Below are 18,366 nucleotides of genomic sequence, written 5' to 3'. Positions count from 1 at the left end.
AGTTTTGATAAAAGTACTGATGTTAGAGTTGCTTTGCATTAGTTACTTGGATGTAATACATAAGAAGCTTGTCCAAGAAACTAACGAGTTTGCATTTGTGTGATGCTTGTCTCAACCCAAAGTAGCCTCAAAGTACTTTACAGCTAATTAAGAATTTTTGAAGTGCAGTCAGTATCCAGCGTTATAGACACTGCTCAGTGCTGTCATAGTGTGTGAGCAGGACAGTTAAAATGGAGACAAGGAAATCAGTGTGGTCCATGGCCTCTATTCTCACTATCTTGAATTCTGCATGCCCTCACTTTACCACTGATGTTCATCATTACCCCCTCCTTCCGAATCAAGTTTAAAACATGGCAGGATCTCTTGTTGGGAACATCTTCCAATGGTTTGCCAGCCTCGACAAGAAGATTGGTTAGTGTTTCAAAATATGAATGCAGTGTTAAAAGCAGTTAAGGCCGGAAATGGAGAGGGGTGTGTTGTGTCGGGTATAAGTGGAAGAAAATGTATTGTAGCCTCATGTTATGGCTAGAGGTATTGTGACATTGCCAGCTTTCATTTAAATAGATGTATGTGAAGATTATAGATACTCTTAAGTATTACATTGATGCAGATTTTAGTATCATATTTTATACTTTACTGTGGGACAAAACATCCACTAAAATTATTATCTACGCATGATATTGGTCATTCGATGTCACAAAAAGTATCGAGAAATGGAGAAACAAAGACAGAATTAAATTTTCTTGACTCGAGTACAAGTGGCATTCGTAACAAGATGAAGGAATTTGTATTACAAAAGAAATAAATGGACAAGATATGATGGAGTCATTATGAGAATATAGTTATGAAGTGTCCAAGACTGGGAACTGAGTAGCCAAGGGCCTTTAACATAGTGGAAAGATACAAAAAAGCACAAAATGATGACTTACGTCATGACAGTCAACTCTGTAAAACAATGCCTCATAGTTCAAGAGCTCCATTATGGAATTTTGGTCTCTGCCGTATTTGTTGTAGAGGAGGCCAATGGGTCGGGAAGGCCTTGGTTTTCTCTGGGTCCTTTTCTTGACTAGTTGCCCTTTTAGTTTCTTGTCTTTTCCGATATCCCTTGAAGCAGTCAGCTTCCAGAGATCACATCCAGTAGCAGCTATCTTCCATTTCACATTATCAATATCTGTCATCTTAGTATCCCATTTGAAGGTTCACTTACAGTGGAGGCATTGGTGCCCAGGAGATTGTGACGCAGTGTCAATTCGCCACTTATCAATTAATGTGATTGAGCACATACAGATATTGTTGATCATGTATTCTAATAGAATTAGCATCTCAGAGGAGGTGAGGACTGCTGATGCTGGAGAGTCGTCAAAAGGTATAATGCTGGAAAAGCACAGCAGGTCAGGCAGCATCCGAGAGCAGGAGAGTCGATGTTTCAGGCATAAACCCTGCATCAGGAATGTGAGAGGGAAGGGGGCTGAGAGATAAAGGGCTGGGACTGGGGCTGGAGGGGAAGGTTGGTGGAATGGCGATAGGTGGATGCAGGTGGAGGGTAATTGTGATCGGTTGGTGGGAAGGGTGGAGCGGATAGGTCGGAAGGAAGATGGAGAGGTAGGAAAATCAAGAGGGTGGTGCCGAGTTGGAGGGTTAGATCTTGATAAGTTGGGGGGGAGTTTGGAAACTGATGAAGTCAGTGTTGATGCTGTGTGGTTGTAGGTCCAAGGGCAAAAGATGAGGCTTTCTTCCTCCAGTTGGTGGGTGGCTTTGATTTGGCAGTGGAGGAGACCCAGGGCCTGCATGGCCTTGCAGGAATGTGAGAGGGAGTTGTAACCATCCGAGCCATTGTGCTCCCCTTCTCGGGTACTTATTGGGAAGGTCCCGGGTCATTGCCTAACTCAGCCTCGATATACAAAGGAACCTTGATTATTTGAACAAGATGGGCGAGCACTATTTCATTTGGTTAATTGATTCACTGCCTCTCCTGTGGGGCTGGGGGTTTTCTGAAGTTTCCTTTGTTCTCGCTGTGCCTGCCTTGCTCCCTCTTTCTGTCTCAGGGTTTGTTTCTGAGCAGAGACACACTTGTGCATAAGGGTCCTATAGAATTGCTGTTGCCCCCCTCCCGGCCCGTCAACTGCATTTTTTTTGACAGGTTCCATTTTTGCCCTATATAGGACAATGTTGGAGAGATTATCTGGGGGAGGTAGTTTTAGGGTACACTCTTGTGTAGAACTCCAGGGAGAGTGCACTGGAGGTCAGTCATTTGGAGACTGATTTGGGCTCCCATCGATGTTCTCGGCAGCACTTCAGTAAGTCTGGTTCATTTTTAATAATTGTAAACAAAAGACCCGAGCAGTGTTGATACACCTCTTTGATGTAATGTTTCTATCAGGACCTTCATATCTTCTTTGGATATTCAGGAAATCGAGGGTCCTTTGTATTCAAATTTTGAAGTCAAGGATTTGAGGAAAATAGAGTTAAGGCCATATTTATATCAGGCAAAAGTGAGGACTGCAGATACTGGCATAAAGAGTCTAGATAAGAGTGGTGCTGGAAAAGCACAGCAGGTCAGGCAGCATCCGAGGAGCAGGAATATCGACATTTCGGGCAGTGGCTCTTCATGAGGAATGAAAGCAGGGAGCCTCTGGGGTGGAGAGATAAATGGGAGGGGTGGTGGGACTGTGGAGATGGTAGCAAAGAGTACAATAGGTGGGTGGGGGTGGGGATGAAGGTGATAGGTTAGAGAGGAGGGTGGAGCGGATAGGTGGGAAGGGAGATTGGCAGGTAGGACAGGACAGGTCATGGGGATGGTGCTGAGCTGGAAGGTTGGAACTGGGGTAATGTGGGGGGGGGGAGGGAAATGAGGAAACTGGTGAAGTCCACATTGATGCCCTGGGGTTGAAGTGTTCCAAGGTGGAAGATGAGGCATTCTTCCTCCTGGCGTCGGGTGGTGAGTGATGGCAGTGGAGGAGGTCTAGGATCTGCATGTCCTCAGCAAAGTGGGAGGGGGAGTTGAAATGTTGGGCCACGGGGCGTTGGGGAGATTGGTACTTTTTCCCAATTCCTCAGCCTCCGCCGTATCTACTCCCAGGAGGACCAGTTCCACCACAGAACACACCAGATGGCCTCCATCTTTAAAGACTGCAATTTCCCCTCCCATGTGGTTGAAGATGCCCTCTAACATATCTCACCCCACTCTTCCAACCGTAACAAGGACAGAACCCCCTTGGTCCTCACCTTCCAACCTTCACATAAACCGCATCATCTGCCGACATTTCCGCCACCTCCAAACGGACCCCACCACCAGGGATATATTTCCTTTCCCAGCCCTTTCCACTTTCCGGAAAGATCGTTTCACATCCACCAATATCATTTATTGCATCCGTTGCTCCCGATGCAGTCTCCTCTACATTGGAGAAACTGGACGCCTCCTCGCAGAGCATTTTAGGGAACATCTCCGGGACACCCGCACCAATCAACCCCACTGTCCCGTGGCCCAACATTTCAACTCCCCCTCCCACTCTGCTGAGGACATGCAGGTCCTGGACCTCCTCCACCGCCACTCCCTCACCACCCGATGCCTGGAGGAAGAACGCCTCATCTTCCGCCTCGGAACACTTCAACCCCAAAGCATAAATATGGGCTTCACCAGTTTCCTCATTTTTCCCCCCCCCCCCCACCAACCTTACCCCAGTTCCAACCTTCCAGCTCAGCACCATCCTCATGACCTGTCCTACCTGCCAATCTCCCTTCTCACCTATCTGTTCCACCCTCCTCTCTCTCCTGTCACCTCCATCCCCTCCCCTACCTACCTAATGTACTCCTTGCTACCTTCTCTCCAACCCCAACCCCCTCCCATTTATCTCTCCACACTGGAGGTTCCCTAACTTCGTTCCTGATGAAGGGCTTTTGCCCGAAACATTGATTTTCCTGCTCCACTATGATGCCTGATCTGCTGTGTTTTTCCAGTACGGTCTAATCTAGACCCACATTTATATCAGCTATTAACTTATTTAATGTTGGAGCAGGGTCACGGAGCTAAGTGATCCATTTCTCCTATTTCTTATATTCGTATAAACCACATTGAAGCTTTGTGATATGCAGTAGTAAGGAACACCTCAAGGAAGCAATGCATGATCTTGGCAGGCTTTTATTACATTTTCAAGAGAAATCTTTCAGTTGTAATGCAATTTGAAGGTGTGAAATTGAATCTGCTTCTCCACAGAATAATGGTGAAAGCCCCAAATACTGTGATTCAACTGTGCAAGCATTAAATTCTCAGTACTGTCTGATTGCTTTCATTATTATTGACACTTGAGAATGAATAAGAAAACAACACACATGCTTGTGGCTGAGGTCATGTTAGTTCTCTTATGAAAAAATAAGAAGTGGATTGAACTTGGCTGTAATGAATCCCACAGTTGAATAGCTTGTGATTTGTCCTGTCAAGGTTCATATAACATACAAGTGCCTGTCAAGTTATGTCCCAGCAAGGAAGCTTCAAGAGTTGAAAAAAATTCAGGCAGTGTAAAGCAGGAAAGGACTGTCTAGTCCATCCAGCTTTGAAAGCTTGTGATGTCAAATTAATCTCTTGGACTATAACATGGTGTCATATGACTTCTGACTTCCTGCATCATAATACATGCATTCCTCAACCTCTCCAAAGAAAGATAATCTCTTGGAAGAAGCAAGAAAACAGATAAGCTCACAGATCCATTAAGGAGAACGGATCTGAAAACAAAATTTCTCTAACCCTCTTAGGTGATCGAAACCAGTCTAGAAAATCATTCTGGCCCTGTGGTAATCTTCACTTATGCCAGAAATTGGTTGAAAAAGAAGAAATAGTGAAAGAATGCATTATGCATATATACCCAAAAACAATGTCTCTGCTAAGAGGAGTGTAGCTTGTTTTGCATGCTGCACTACTTCTCCATAATGTCTTACATTTTTTTGAAGTCACCAGAACCCCAATAGTCTGAGTGAATCTAACGCATTATTAAGAAACCAAATGTTAATGTGCCTCCATGTGAAGTTAATCTCGTCAACCTTGTTTCTGTTGAGTAAAGTTAATTTGAATGTATTGTTTCCAGCTATGGCAGAAAGTAATAAATCAGGATTATTCATTCCATCAGAGATCAACACATGGCTGCACATTATTGATCGCTGCTGATCCTGTGGAGGAACTGAACATTAATTAAACAAGACTTAGGGTTGTTCATCAGGAAAATATAAAAATAAATCTATGGTAGGGAGAATTGAAAGCTTTTTAACATTTACTGGAAGCAATATTTAAATGTTTTCAAATTGTATTTAAAGTAAACCAATAATTATTCAGTATTGTTTTAATTTCCCATAAATATCAGTGGATCTGAAGAAATAGAGAGGTTTTTGTTTAGAAAAACTACTGCTTAGGGCTGAAATGCAGATTAATCCCTTTCAAATTCAAATATTATTTTTAAAATCTTTTGCTTTTTAAATGCAATATCTGCATTTTCTCAGTGGAGGTACAGTGATCTATTCATGTCAACAGTTGGAAAGAAATTTTCCTCTCTCTAGGTTGTAAAGTTTCTGTGTGGAATAAATTGGCACTGTCCGAGGTTTAGCATTTGCTCAATATGCTTGAATTATCAAAGCTGTCCTTAATTTGGCATTAATTAGCACTAAATCTCTCAGCTTGGCTGATCTGCAAAATGAAAAAAAAGTCACGCAGGGTTGTGGCCCAGGTAAACTGAGGCCGAAGGAGGTTCAGTCAGTAATTGACAACTGATACGATGCTCTTGAATAGTTTGATGGAGATTTAATAAAGGTGTTAAAACATTATTAAAGTCTTCGATAGAGCAAGGAGAAACCATTTCCAGTGTCAAATTAATCAGATAAAGATTTAAAATGATGGGAGAAGAGCCAGATGGGAAATATTTTATTTTTGTGTAGTCAGTTGCTATGATCTAGCATGTAATGTCTGAAAGAGTGTTGGAACTGTATTTAGTGGTAACCTTTATAGATGAACTGGCTGTATGCTTGAACAATAAATATTTGCAAGGCTATGGAGCATAAATGAGGAGTTTGGGACTACATGGGTAGCTGAGACAAATGGTCTCCTTCTGTACTGTATCAGTCTTTGATTCTATGACTTGTACACAATACTTGGTTTTCTCTTAGCTGGTAAAATTCAATTGTTGCAATTTGCAATTAACAAGAAACTTTTGGGACATCAATCAGTAAGTGGTTAGTCAGAGTATCCATTGCTGGTATTTGATGTTCCATTGTCACATAGAGTCAGAGATGTACAGCATGGAAACAGACCCTTCGGTCCAACCCGTCCATGCTGACTGGATATCCCAACCCAATCTAGTCCCACCTGCCAGCACCCGGCCCATATCCCTCCAAACCCTTCCTATTCATATACCCAACCAAATGCCTTTTAAATGTTGCAATTGTACTAGCCTCCACCACTTCCTCTGGCAGCTCATTCCATACACGTGTCACCCTCAGTGTGAAAAAGTTGCATGAATTTGTATAACTCCGACTTCTCTGTAACCCTGACTCCTGCTGCATACTGCCCTGATGACTTAAGTTGAGGAAAGTAGAGATTACAGTTAGTTAAATATTCAAGTACAGAAGAACTTGTGTGGTATCCTTGATAATGTCCAGACATTCCAAATATAGCTTTTTCTCTGCTGGGCTTGTTTAATACTGACCGAAATTCTGCTGTATTAGCATGTCTCATTTTGAGCCATTCCAAATTATCTCTTGATGAATCATTAAAACTTATTGGGATAGAAATTGATCTTGGGTGGTAGCACAAAATATCAGATCAATGGGGCACAGTGGCTCAGTGGTTAGCACTGCTGCCTCACTACTGCCTCAATTCCCATCTCAGGTGACTGACTGTGAGGAGTTTGCATGTTCTCCTCGTGGCTACGTGGGATTCCTCTGGGTGCTCCGGTTTCCTCCCATAGTCCAAAGATGTTCAGGTTAGTTGGATTGGCCGTACTAAAATTGCCTATAGTGTTAGGTGCATTGGTCACGGGTAAATATAGGGTAGGAGAATGGGTCTGGGTGCGTTACTCTTCAGAGGGACAGTGTGGACTTGTTGGGTCAAATGGCCTGTTTCCATACTGGAGGGAATCTAATCTAATCTAACCACTTATTTACATTCTACACTATATGTATTGCCATCAAAATTAATAGAATTAAATATCAAATGGGGTGTGTATCAGGAAACCCAAATTAAATCATCCTTTCAGCACTTCAGTCTAAGACCAATTTCTGCTCCCTTGGCTTTTGGGCAAGTAATCACATTTTGACTTCTGTTATCCAGGTGAGGTGGGCTTTCTAGCTGAAGACCGAAGAATAAACGTAGCAGTTACCCGTGCGCGCCGCCACTTGATGGTGGTTTGTGACACGCGGACAGTCAGCACTCACCTGTTTTTGAAATCCCTGGTTGACTACATGACTGAACATGGGGAAACGCGGACTGCTTTTGAGTACTGTGATGATATTGTGTCTGAAAATTATTCCAGGCCAGCCCCTCGGGCTGAACACAGGAGAGCAAAAGATTCTTCAGATGCACGCAGAAATAATGGGAGCTCAACCAGTGACAGAAGTGCAGCATCTCTAAAAACACACAAACTCACACAAAACCAACCCACTCAAAAGCTTGAGTGTAAAATGAAAGTCTCAAATGACAGTCATTCCTTAAAGCAGAAAAAGGATGCTAGTCCAGGAACATTACACCAACCTGCAAAAACTGCAAATGTAAAAGATAACTCTGAAAAACTCAGGGAGCAAATAATGCAATTTATGGAGGATATTGCAAGGACTCGATTTGAATTCCCATCATCTTTGAATTCACATGATCGGTTGTTGGTTCACCAAATAGCAGAAGAGTTTGGCCTTGAACATTTTAGCATTGGTGAAAGCAAAGCCCGGTTTATTGTTATAGCCAAATCAGAAACGCAAAGTCCTGTTGATGGCCAACCAGTCCAAATGATGCTGGAAGTGACTCGGAAATCTAGCAGTCCTTCCCCACATATAGCTGAGGAAAATGAACGTACTGTTACTGAAATAGAAGGGCCACAAGATTGTACCCCTTCTGTTTCTCAGTCAAAGGTAGATTTTAAGGCACTATACTTGGAAAGGATGCAGCGGGAACAAGCTAAACGCGAGATGGCAAAACCGAAACAGCATTCTAGCACTACTGCTTCATTGAAGTCTAAAAATAAGAAACATATTGAAAAGGGTAAGTACTATTCATTGTTATTAAAATTATTTTTAAGATGTGAGCTACTAACATTCTTTTAATGGATTTGAAGGTGACATATTAAGCCATGATTATTGAATAGAAACAATCCATTGAGAAATGGAGAGGACATTCAGTTTTGGAGGGATGTTAATGTAGTGTTTTAGATATTTTATAATTCTGTTGTAGCTATCTTGTTAAGAAAACCACTGGTATCCCCCTCCCCCTCAGAAGCTTTGTAGTTTTTTTATGGAATCCATTTCTTTTTGCAATTTACATATTTATTTCACGTCACTTTGCTGAACCTGATTAAACTTCAACACACAGCTGAATTGGTTTTTATTTTCTTACAATTGAGTTGTTTGTATAGTTCAATATTTCACAAACTTTTATTCAGCTCCATAAAAGTGGTCATTTCATGCATTGAATGAGAAATACCAATTCTAAATAAACTAGAGTTATCCAATACCGAAAGTATAGAATATTGTTGAGATAATTATCATCATTTAAATGACTGTATATGTTAGAATAGCACACAATAGCAAATCATAATGTTACAGATTCTTTATCTATAAAGCCAACTGAGTGTTGCTAAAAAAAAGTATAGAATTTTTTTACAGAATCCCTACTGTGTGGAAACAGGCCCTTCAGCCCAACAAGTCCACACTGACCCTCGGCAGAGTAATCCACCCAGACCCATTCCCCTATAGTTACCCCTGACTAATTCACCTAACCTAGGCATTCCCAGAACACTATGGGCAATTGAGCATGGCCAATTCACTTAACCTGTGCATCTTTGGATTGTGGGAGGAAACCCACGCAGACAGGAAGAATGTGCAAACTCCACACAGACATTCACCTGAGGATGGAATCGAACCCGGGTCCCTTGTGGTGTGAGGCAGCAGTGCTAACCACGGAGCCATTGTGCCGCCATATATTTTGTGAAAACCTTTTTGTCCTGTACTGGTGTACATTCTCACAAAAATAATTTTAAAGGGTAGCAACATTTCATACTACCTGAGAAATAAGTGCTAGTTAGTCGGCAAGTAAGCACTGATTGGCAGAGGCATTGTTCCAGTGCCAGTCAGATGTTGATTGACAGTTAACTGCCAAGTTTTGTCTAAGTTTAAACATGCAGGTTGACTGTCATTGATCAATGCATTGCCCTGATAAATGAAACTGAGAATTGCTGTTGCCTATTTTGTTCTGAGTCAAAACTTTGCAATTAACTATTAACTATTAGTTATTATCCATACTCCAGGCAACAACTTTCCCAATTTGAGTCCACTTGTGAACCAATCATACACCATTAAATAATACTCCCATTTACAATGCCATTTACAATGAGTGCAACATGAAAATCTTTGGCAAAAGGTGTCTTTATGCAGCAATAATTAGAAGGAAATTTGTTTTGTTCCACTAATAAAGGTCCATTTTAGTTAGCAGGTTTCAGGACTTTCAGCTGCATACAAAATTGATGAGGATTGTATTATTGTAAATTTTCTTTAATATGAGCTAGGATGGTCTCAGGGTTTTAAGAATGCCTGGAATATTCTTACTATTCAGATAACCCTGAGATGTGAAAAGCCATTGTGCTACCGTATAGAAACTTGGCAGGCATTTGCAGTATATTATGTATTGGATTTTGAACTATTTTACTTTAGTTAGGATGGGGCCGATCAGTTCTCTAATTGCTTTTTTTAAACAGGAAAAGTTTCAACTAAGGAAGCTGCTGCAAGTAATACTGACGAAGATTTTGATGCGCTCATTGCTGAAACAATAAAGGCGAATAGTGTTTGTGCTTTTTTAAAATGTAAAGCAAGTATTCTAACCTTGGGGCAACATTGCATTCACTGTAACAAACACTACTGCCTCAGCCATCACATCCCAGAGGTAAGAGCTGTGTGTAATAAAGCAAGTGCTCAACTATTTCATTTTACAATGTTTAGCATTAAGTTGTTGATAATAATGCTGAAGGAATTGGATTGATCTAGATATTGGAACACAGTATATTTTAGTAAAATAAAGGCACTTAATCTGATGAATTTTTACTTGGCACCTGAAATTTAAAAAAAGAGAAATTCTGGCAATATGGGTGTTACTGACAAAGCCAGAATTGTTAGCTGTTCATTGTTATCCATGAGAAAGTGATCCTCGTCTCCCTTGAACTGTTTAGTCTATGTAATGACAGAGTCTTTAGGAAGGGAGTTTGAGGATTTGGAGCTAACAATGATGAAGAAACTATGCTACATGTCTAAATTGGGAATGTATATCTTAGCAATGGTGATGTTCTTATACACCTACTGGCATTTTCCTTCTAGACATCATTCTTGGGAGGTCCTGTTGAAGAAGCCTTGCTGAGTCACTGCAGTGAATCATGTAGTTGACATACAGTTGAGAGAGTGGAAGTTTAATGTGATGAACGAACTGTGGAACTTGTTATCTCCTTTACCTTTCCTCTTTCAAAATCCACAGGCTTGTAAAATCCAAGCTTAAATTTCCTTACTACTACCAATTTGTTCACTTTACCTCATAACTTCCCAAACTGCTTTTCAGGCAAGCTTTCAATCTGACCTAGCTTGTGCCATTAATTCATTTCATATTTAGAATTCTGCAGACTTTTGTGATGGCCACCTGTTTCATTTCAGCAGTTCGACAGTTCATACTCGATTTACTTAGCAGATTCTACCTTCATTATCAAGAAAACTTAATCTATATGTATTTCTGTCCCTCTTCCAGGTTCATGGTTGTGGTGGGAGTGCCAAAGCTCACGCCCGAAAACTCATCAGCAGAGAAGGTATTCTATATGCAGGCAGTGGCACTAAGGACCATTCATTAGATCCAGTGAAGAAAGCCCATCTGCAGAGAAGACTAGGAAAGAAAATAGAACAATTAGCTAGCCAACGAGGCGCTAAAAAGGAAACTACAAAAAAAAATTTTGGTGAACTATAAATTTATGTCAATAACCTAAATATGTGTATTTATTTGAATGTACTTTCTTGCATTCTAAAAATAATTTCTGGACTACAGCAGTTGTTGGACAGTTAGGAATGGAAATGCTTATACGAATTATGCAAGCTGTGCAATTTTCTTAGCTGGTGTTTAAAGTTATGTAGCAATAGATGCTACTGAGATGCAAGAATTAATCTTCATCTTTTACTGTCAGCAGCTGTTTAAAAACAATGGGAACCTCCTGAAATGCTTGCTGCAGTGTAAGTGGTTATCCTGATTACTTCAGCAACTTATTCCATACCATCATTGGGAATAGCTGTAAAAGGACAATATTAGTGATGGATTACTGGAACAGTAATCATTAATGTTGTTCAATCTTAATCAGACATTTCTATTTTTGATTTTTTTGTTTAAAAATCTGCAATAAAGTGGAACATAAAAGCACACAATGAACTGATTTCAAAATGCCTTGCTCATCAGTAAATATTGTAATTAAACATTGGATAACAATGCATCTAATATGCTCTCAATGTCAGATAAAATTATCTATTTTTTAACATGAAACAAGCATTCTTCATACTAGACTCTTTTAACCTAGAGCATGGAATATGGAAGACATAGACCTCAGGAATTATAAACATGTTCTTATTTTACCATGGAGAGTGGTCTTAAAGCTTCGGCCAAGTCAGTGGGTAACATAACTGTTTCAGACCACAGATTATCCTTGGGCAATGACACAGAAGATTCACAAGCATGTTTACCAACTGTCTTTATGTAGGTGAACCTATTTAGCTAGATGTCCACTGAGTGCGTTTAATTGATTTGTATTGAAGAATAAATGGAACATTGGGAGTTAGAGTCTTCTGGACCTTCTAAATGAAAGTTACTATGCACAGACTGGACTTACCCCCAATAGGAGAAAGTGAGGTCTGCAGGTGCTGGAGATCAGAGCTGAAAATGTGTTGCTGGAAAAGCGCAGCAGGTCAGGCAGCATCCAAGGAACAGGAGATTCGATGTTTCGGGCATAAGACATCACTGGCTGGCCAGCATTTATTGCCCATCCTTAACTGCCCTTGAGAAGGTGGTGGTGGGCTGCCTTCTTGAACTGCTGAAGTCTATCTGCTGTGGGTTTACCTACAATGCCATTAGGGAGGGAATTCCAGGATTTTGACCCAGTTTTTTCCGAGTCAGGATGGTGACTGGCCTGGATGAGAATTCGAAGTTGGTGGTGTTTCCAAACATCTGCTGAGAGTCTGGTAATGGATGCAGGTCAGGCAGCATCCGAGGAGCAGGAGAATCTATGTTTCAGACAAAAGCCCTTCATCAGGAATGAGGCTATGAGCCGAAGGATTAATGAGATAAATGGGAGAGGGTGGGACTGGGGGGGGGAGATGGATGGAGGTGGGGGTGAAGGTGATAGGAGGGTGGAGCAGACAGATGGGGAAGGAAGATGGATAGGTAGGACAAGTCATGACTGCAGTGCCGAGTTGGAAGATTGGACTGGGATAAGGCAGGAGGAGAGGAATGAGGAAACTGGTGAAATCCTCATTGCTGTGGATTTGGAGGGTCCCGAGGCGGAAGATGAGGTGTTCTTCCTCCAGGTGTCGGGTGATTAGGGAGCGGCAATGGAGGAAGCCCAGGACCTGCATGTCCTTGGCGGAATGGGAGGGGAAGTTGATGTGTTCAGTCACTGGGCGGTGGGGTTGGTGATGCAGGTGTCCTGGAGATGTTCTCTAAAGTGCTCTGTGAGTAGGCATCCAATCTCCCTAGTGTAGAGCAGATTGCATTAGGAGCAATGGATACAGTAAATGACGTGTGGAAGTGCACGTGAAACTTTGGGACTTTGGATGGGGGTGAAGGGGGGAGATGTGGGTGCAGGTTTTGCAATTCCTGTGGTGGCAGGAGAGGGTGGGTTGGTGGGGGGGCGTAGACCTGACGAGGGAGTTATGGAGGGAACGTTTTTTACGGAAACCAAATAGGGGTGGGGAGGGAAATATATCTGTGGTGGTAGGGTCTGTTTGAAGGTGGCGAAAATGTCAACGGATGATGTGATGTGTATGGAGGTTTGTGGGGTGGAAGGTGAGGAGCGGGGCATTCTGTCCTTGTTGCAGTAGGAGGGGTAGGGTTCGAGAGTGAAAGTGCAAGAAGTGGATGAGATGCACTGGAGGGCATCATTGACCACATGGGAGGAGAAATTCTGGCCTTTAAAAAAGGCCATCTGGTGTGTTCTGTTGTGGAACTGGTCCTCCTGGAGCAGATGTGACTGAGGTGGAGGAATTGGGAATAAGGGATAGCGCATTTGCAGGAGGCGGTGTGTGAGGAGGTATAGTTGAGGTAGCTGTGGGAGTCGGTGGGTTTGTCGAAGATGTCAGTGTTGAGTTGGTCACCGTTGATGGAGATGGAGAGGTCCAGGAACGGGAGGGAGGTGTCAGAGATGGTCCAGGTGAACTTAAGGTCGGGATGGAATGTGTTGGTGAAGTTGATGAACTGTTGATGGGAGCATGAGGTGGCACCAAAACAGTCATCAATATAGCGGAGGAAAAAGTGGGGAATGATGCCGGTGTAACTACGGAAGATGGACTGTTCCACGTTACCTACAAAGAGACAGGCATTGATTGGACCCATGTGGGTGCCCATGGCTACCCCGATTTATCTGGAGGAAGTGGAAGAATTCAAAGGAGAAATTGAGGGTCAGGACCCGTTCAGCCAAACAAATGAGTCTCAGTGGAAGGGTACTGGTGGGGACTTCGAGAGAGGAAGAAACAGAGGGTTTGGAGGCCCTAGTCATGGTGGATGGAGGTATATAAGTACTGGATGTCCATGGTGAAGATGAGACATTGGGGGCCAGGGAAACAAAAGTCTTGAAGGAGGTGGAGGGCTTGGGTGGTGTCCTGAACGCATGTGAGGAATTCCTGGACCAGTATCAAGGTATGTGGAGATGAGTTCAGTGGGGCAAGAGCAGGCTGAGACGATGGCTAGGCCAGGGTCTTGAGTAGGAGGTAGAACTAGGTGGTGCGTGGTTCCTGAACTGAGGATGGAAGCTGTGGGTGGGTGATCCCCTGAGGTGATGACATTGTGTATGGTCTGGGATATGATGGTTTGGTGATGGGAGGTGAAATCAAGGTCGAGGGGGCAGTAGAAAGAGGTGTCTTCAAGATGGCACCTGGCTTCAGCAGTGTCGAGGTCAGTGTGCCAAACTACCACTATGCACATCTTGTCCACTGGTTTGATGGTGAGGTTGGCGTTGCAGTGGAGGGCTGTGCATTACGAGAGTGAAAGTTTGGAGTGTGTGAGGGGGGGGTGTGGACAGGTTGAGGCGGTCAATGTCCCAGCGATAGTTGGAAATGAAGAGATCAAGGGCAGGTAACAGATCAGCACGGGGTGTCCGGGTGGATGGGGTGTGTTGGAGGCGAGAGAAGGGGCCCTCGGAAGGTGGGTGGGGAGTCTTGGTGGAAAAAGTAAGCCCAGAAGCGGACGCAGCAGAAGGAGTGTTCAATATCGCAACATGCGTTGAATTTGTTGATACAGGAGTGGAGGGAAATGAAGGTAAGGCCTTTGCTGAGGACTGATCATTTATCCTCAGTGGGGGGATAGTGAAAACATGGTAGGGCTGGGAGCTCGGAGCTGGTGTAGGGCTGGAGCTGGGAGTGGTAGTAGAGGGACCAAGGGTGATGTCATTTATGGAAGTGACATTCACCCTGGACGTCTGGGGGAGGGGTGGGGGGGAAGTTGATGTGGTCACTGTGGGACTTCCTAACCAGCTGCCGCCTGGAGAAAGAATGTCTCATCTTCCGCCTCAGGACCCTCTGACCCCATGGCACCAATGTGTATTTCACCAGTTTCCTCATTTCCCCTCCCCCCACCTTATCCCAGATCCAACTTTCCAACTTGGCACTGTCCTCATGACCTGTCCTACTTGCCCATCTTCCTTCCCACCTATCTGCTCCACCCTCCTCTCTGACCTATCACCTTCACCCCCCACCTCCATCCACCTATTGTATTCTCAGCTACCTTCCCCCAGCCCCCCCCCCCCCCTCCCATTTATCTCATCACCCACTTGGCTCACAGCCTCATTCCTGATGAAGGGGTTTTGCCTGAAACGTCGATTCTCCTGCTCCTTGGATGCTGCCTGACCTGCCATGCTTTTCCAGTACGACACTCTCGACTTTAATCTCCAGCATCTGCAGTCCTCACTTTTGCCATATATTGCAGCCCTTGTCCTTCTAGATGGAAGTGTTTGTGGGTTTTGAAGATGCTGTGATGGATCTGTGATGAATTACTGCGCTACATCTTGTAGATAGTACAAACTGCTGCTACTGAGCATCGATGGTAAAAGAGAGTGGATACTTGCAGATGTAGTGCCAATCAAGCAGGCTGATTTGTCCTGGATTTTGTCAAGTGGCTTGAGTGTTAAGGAGCTGCATGTATCCAGGCATGTGGAGAGTATTCTATCACACTCCTGACTTGTGTCTTGTAGATGGTGGACAAGCTTTGGGGAGTCAGGAGGTGAGTTACTTAATGCAGAATTCCTATTCTCTGACCTGCTCTTGTAGCCACTGTGTTTATGTGGCAAATCCAGTTGAGTATCTGGTCAATGATAACCCCCAGGATGTTGATTGTGGGGGTTTCAGTGATGGTAACACTACTGAATATCAAGGGTTGGTGCTTAGATTGTCTGTTATTGGTGATGGTCATATCCTGGCATTTGTGTGGCATGCATGTTACTTGCTACTTGTTTGCCCATGCCTGGATATCATCCAGATCTTGTTGAATTTGAATGTGGACTGCTTCAGCATCTGAGGAGTCACGAACGGTGCTGAATGCTGTGCAATCATTGGTAAGCATCCCCACTTATGATCTTATAGTTGAGGGAAGGTCATTGATGAAGCAAGTGAAGATGGTTGGGCCTAGGACAGTACCCTGAGGAACTCCTGCAGAGATGTCCTGGAGCTGAGATGACTGACCTCCAACAGCAATGACCATCTTCCAATGTGTCAGGTATGACTCCCATCAGCAGAGACTTTGTCCCCTGATACTCATTGATTCCAGTTTTGGTTAGTTTGGGTTAATTCTGCCTTGTTAGCCTGGGTAGATAGCTGGGGAATGTTAGGCAGTTTAAAACATGCCCAGTTGTTGGGTACCTATACATTAGTGAAATTAAACATGTTCACCAGGTCTGTCAATGGCAATCATTAAGTGATATTGTTCATGTTGTATATATTGATTTTAGTCTTGTGCTCATCAGGACAATTCATAAGAAATACTGAAGTAAAAGAAAAATAATATTTAAACTGTGAGAGAAGAGTGCTAATAGGTTAGCAAGTAGACTTTAATTGGTGGACATTGCCATGGAGCAAGTACTAGTTAATGCTGACTGATAGTAAACTGCAAAGCTTCATTTAAACTTAGAATCAGGCATGTTGCGTCTGGTGGGGCAATGCCTTGGCCAGAGAAATGAACCAGAGAATGGCTGTCACCTATCTTCTTGAGTTGAAACAGATGTGTGTATATGTTATCTTTCTGCAAAGGACAGGGACCTGTGTGTTAACATATGTAATTTCCACACTGCAATCTTAAGTGAGTTGTCAATGTTATTCTTCACGCAGTCTGGATGATTCAGCAAATGCTGTCTAACCACAATCACATCTCATGTTGGACACTATGTTATGAATTTTGTGATTGCAGGCTGATTGAAAACAGTCAGCACCTTGCTTGGTGTGAGCAGCCAGAGTTATAGTGTTACGTATGTTTCATCAGTCTTTGGGATGTATGGCTTACATCTGATCAGGATAGCCATTATGTCATAGAGTCATAGAGATCTACAACATGGAAACAGACCCTTCGGTTCAACTTGTCCGTGTCAACCAGATATCCTAAATTAATCTAGTTCCATTTGCCAGCATTTGACATATATTTCTCTAAACCCTTCCTATTCAAAAAGCAAATTGGATGCCTTTTAAATATTGTAATTGTACCAGTCTTCACCACTTCCTCTGGCAGTTCATTCCATACATACACCACCTTCTGTGTAAAGTATGTTGCCCCTTAGGTCCCTTTTAAATCTTGCCCCTCTCAACTTAAACCTATGCCATCTAGTTTTGGACTTCCCTGCCCTAAGAAAAAGACCTTGCGTATTTACCCAATTTATGCTCCTCGTGGTTTTATAAACCTCTGTAAGGTCACCCCTCAGCCTCTGGCACTCCAGAGAAAATACCCCCAGCCTACTCAGCTTCTCCCTATAGCTCAAATCCTCCCACCATGGCAACATCCCCATAAATCTTTTCTGAACCCTTTCAAGTTTAACATCATTCCTATAGGAGAGAGAGACCAGAATTGCACACCGAATTCCAAAAATGGCCTAACCAATGTCCTGTACAGCTGCAATTTGACATCTCAACTCCTATACTCAAACACTAACTAACAAAGGCAAGTGTACCAAACGCCGCCTTCACTACCCTGTCTACCTGCAACTCCACTCTCAAGAATCTATGAACCTGCACTCTGAGGTCCCTTTGTTCAGCAGCACGCTGCAAGACCTTGCCATTAAGTATATAAGTCCTGCCCTGATTTCTCCTACCAACATGTAGCACTTTGCATGAGCATGTCAGTAACTAATAACTGGTGCAAGTTCCTTGGCAATGCTTCTACCAATAAGGGTTTACCTGCCTACCAATCAGTAGTCTCCTCTCATGGAGTATAAACATTTACTCTGGTATTCTTTCAAATTGTCCTGATTGGTGCAAGATGAAAAGCTTCAACAAAAGTATTTTTTTCAACAATACTCAAGTTACATAACTAACAAATACAGTTGCTGTTTATATTGTTGCCCTTGTTGCTTGTGTATATTAAATAAATGATAATGATTCAGAATAGTGTGATAAGCTGCCATCGTTTCTGGACAACTTCTGTACTCTTGAATTTCTTATTAATATCCTGGATGATGGAGTTGTGGGGATTCTGCACTTGTTGAATTCTTTTTTGGAGCATTCTTTTAAATTTTCTTCTGAGAAATGTGTAACTCATCAGTCAGAATAAATTTGTTTGACAGTATTATGGCATGGCCTAAAATTAGAGCTCACTGCTGCAGAAAACTAAATACATTTCAGTTTAAATGATGCATTTGCTGTTGAGTGTTTCCGCAAATTGACAGGGAAATTACTCCTCAATGTCATGGTAAATAAATC

The 18,366-nt window shown here is 42.9% G+C and overlaps 1 protein-coding gene across 2 annotated transcripts in view; it reads left to right on the top strand.

Moving 5' to 3' along the window:
• ighmbp2 (immunoglobulin mu DNA binding protein 2) overlaps positions 1 to 11,597 on the top strand; it is an 81,641-nt gene extending 70,044 nt beyond the window's left edge. For both annotated transcript variants that reach the window (XM_060838429.1, XM_060838430.1), the window contains exons 14-16: positions 7,310 to 8,230; positions 9,939 to 10,123; positions 10,970 to 11,597. In XM_060838429.1, coding sequence (XP_060694412.1) covers positions 7,310 to 8,230; positions 9,939 to 10,123; positions 10,970 to 11,182 — 1,319 coding nt within the window. In that variant the 3' untranslated portion in view covers positions 11,183 to 11,597. The remainder of the gene's footprint in view (positions 1 to 7,309; positions 8,231 to 9,938; positions 10,124 to 10,969) is intronic.
• The last annotated feature ends 6,769 nt before the right edge of the window (positions 11,598 to 18,366 follow it).

Source organism: Hemiscyllium ocellatum, chromosome 18 (assembly GCF_020745735.1).
Source record: "Hemiscyllium ocellatum isolate sHemOce1 chromosome 18, sHemOce1.pat.X.cur, whole genome shotgun sequence".
Lineage (NCBI taxonomy): Eukaryota > Metazoa > Chordata > Chondrichthyes > Orectolobiformes > Hemiscylliidae > Hemiscyllium > Hemiscyllium ocellatum.
The sequence above is the reverse complement of the archived record's forward strand: the minus strand, read 5'-3'. Positions and strand labels throughout refer to the sequence as shown.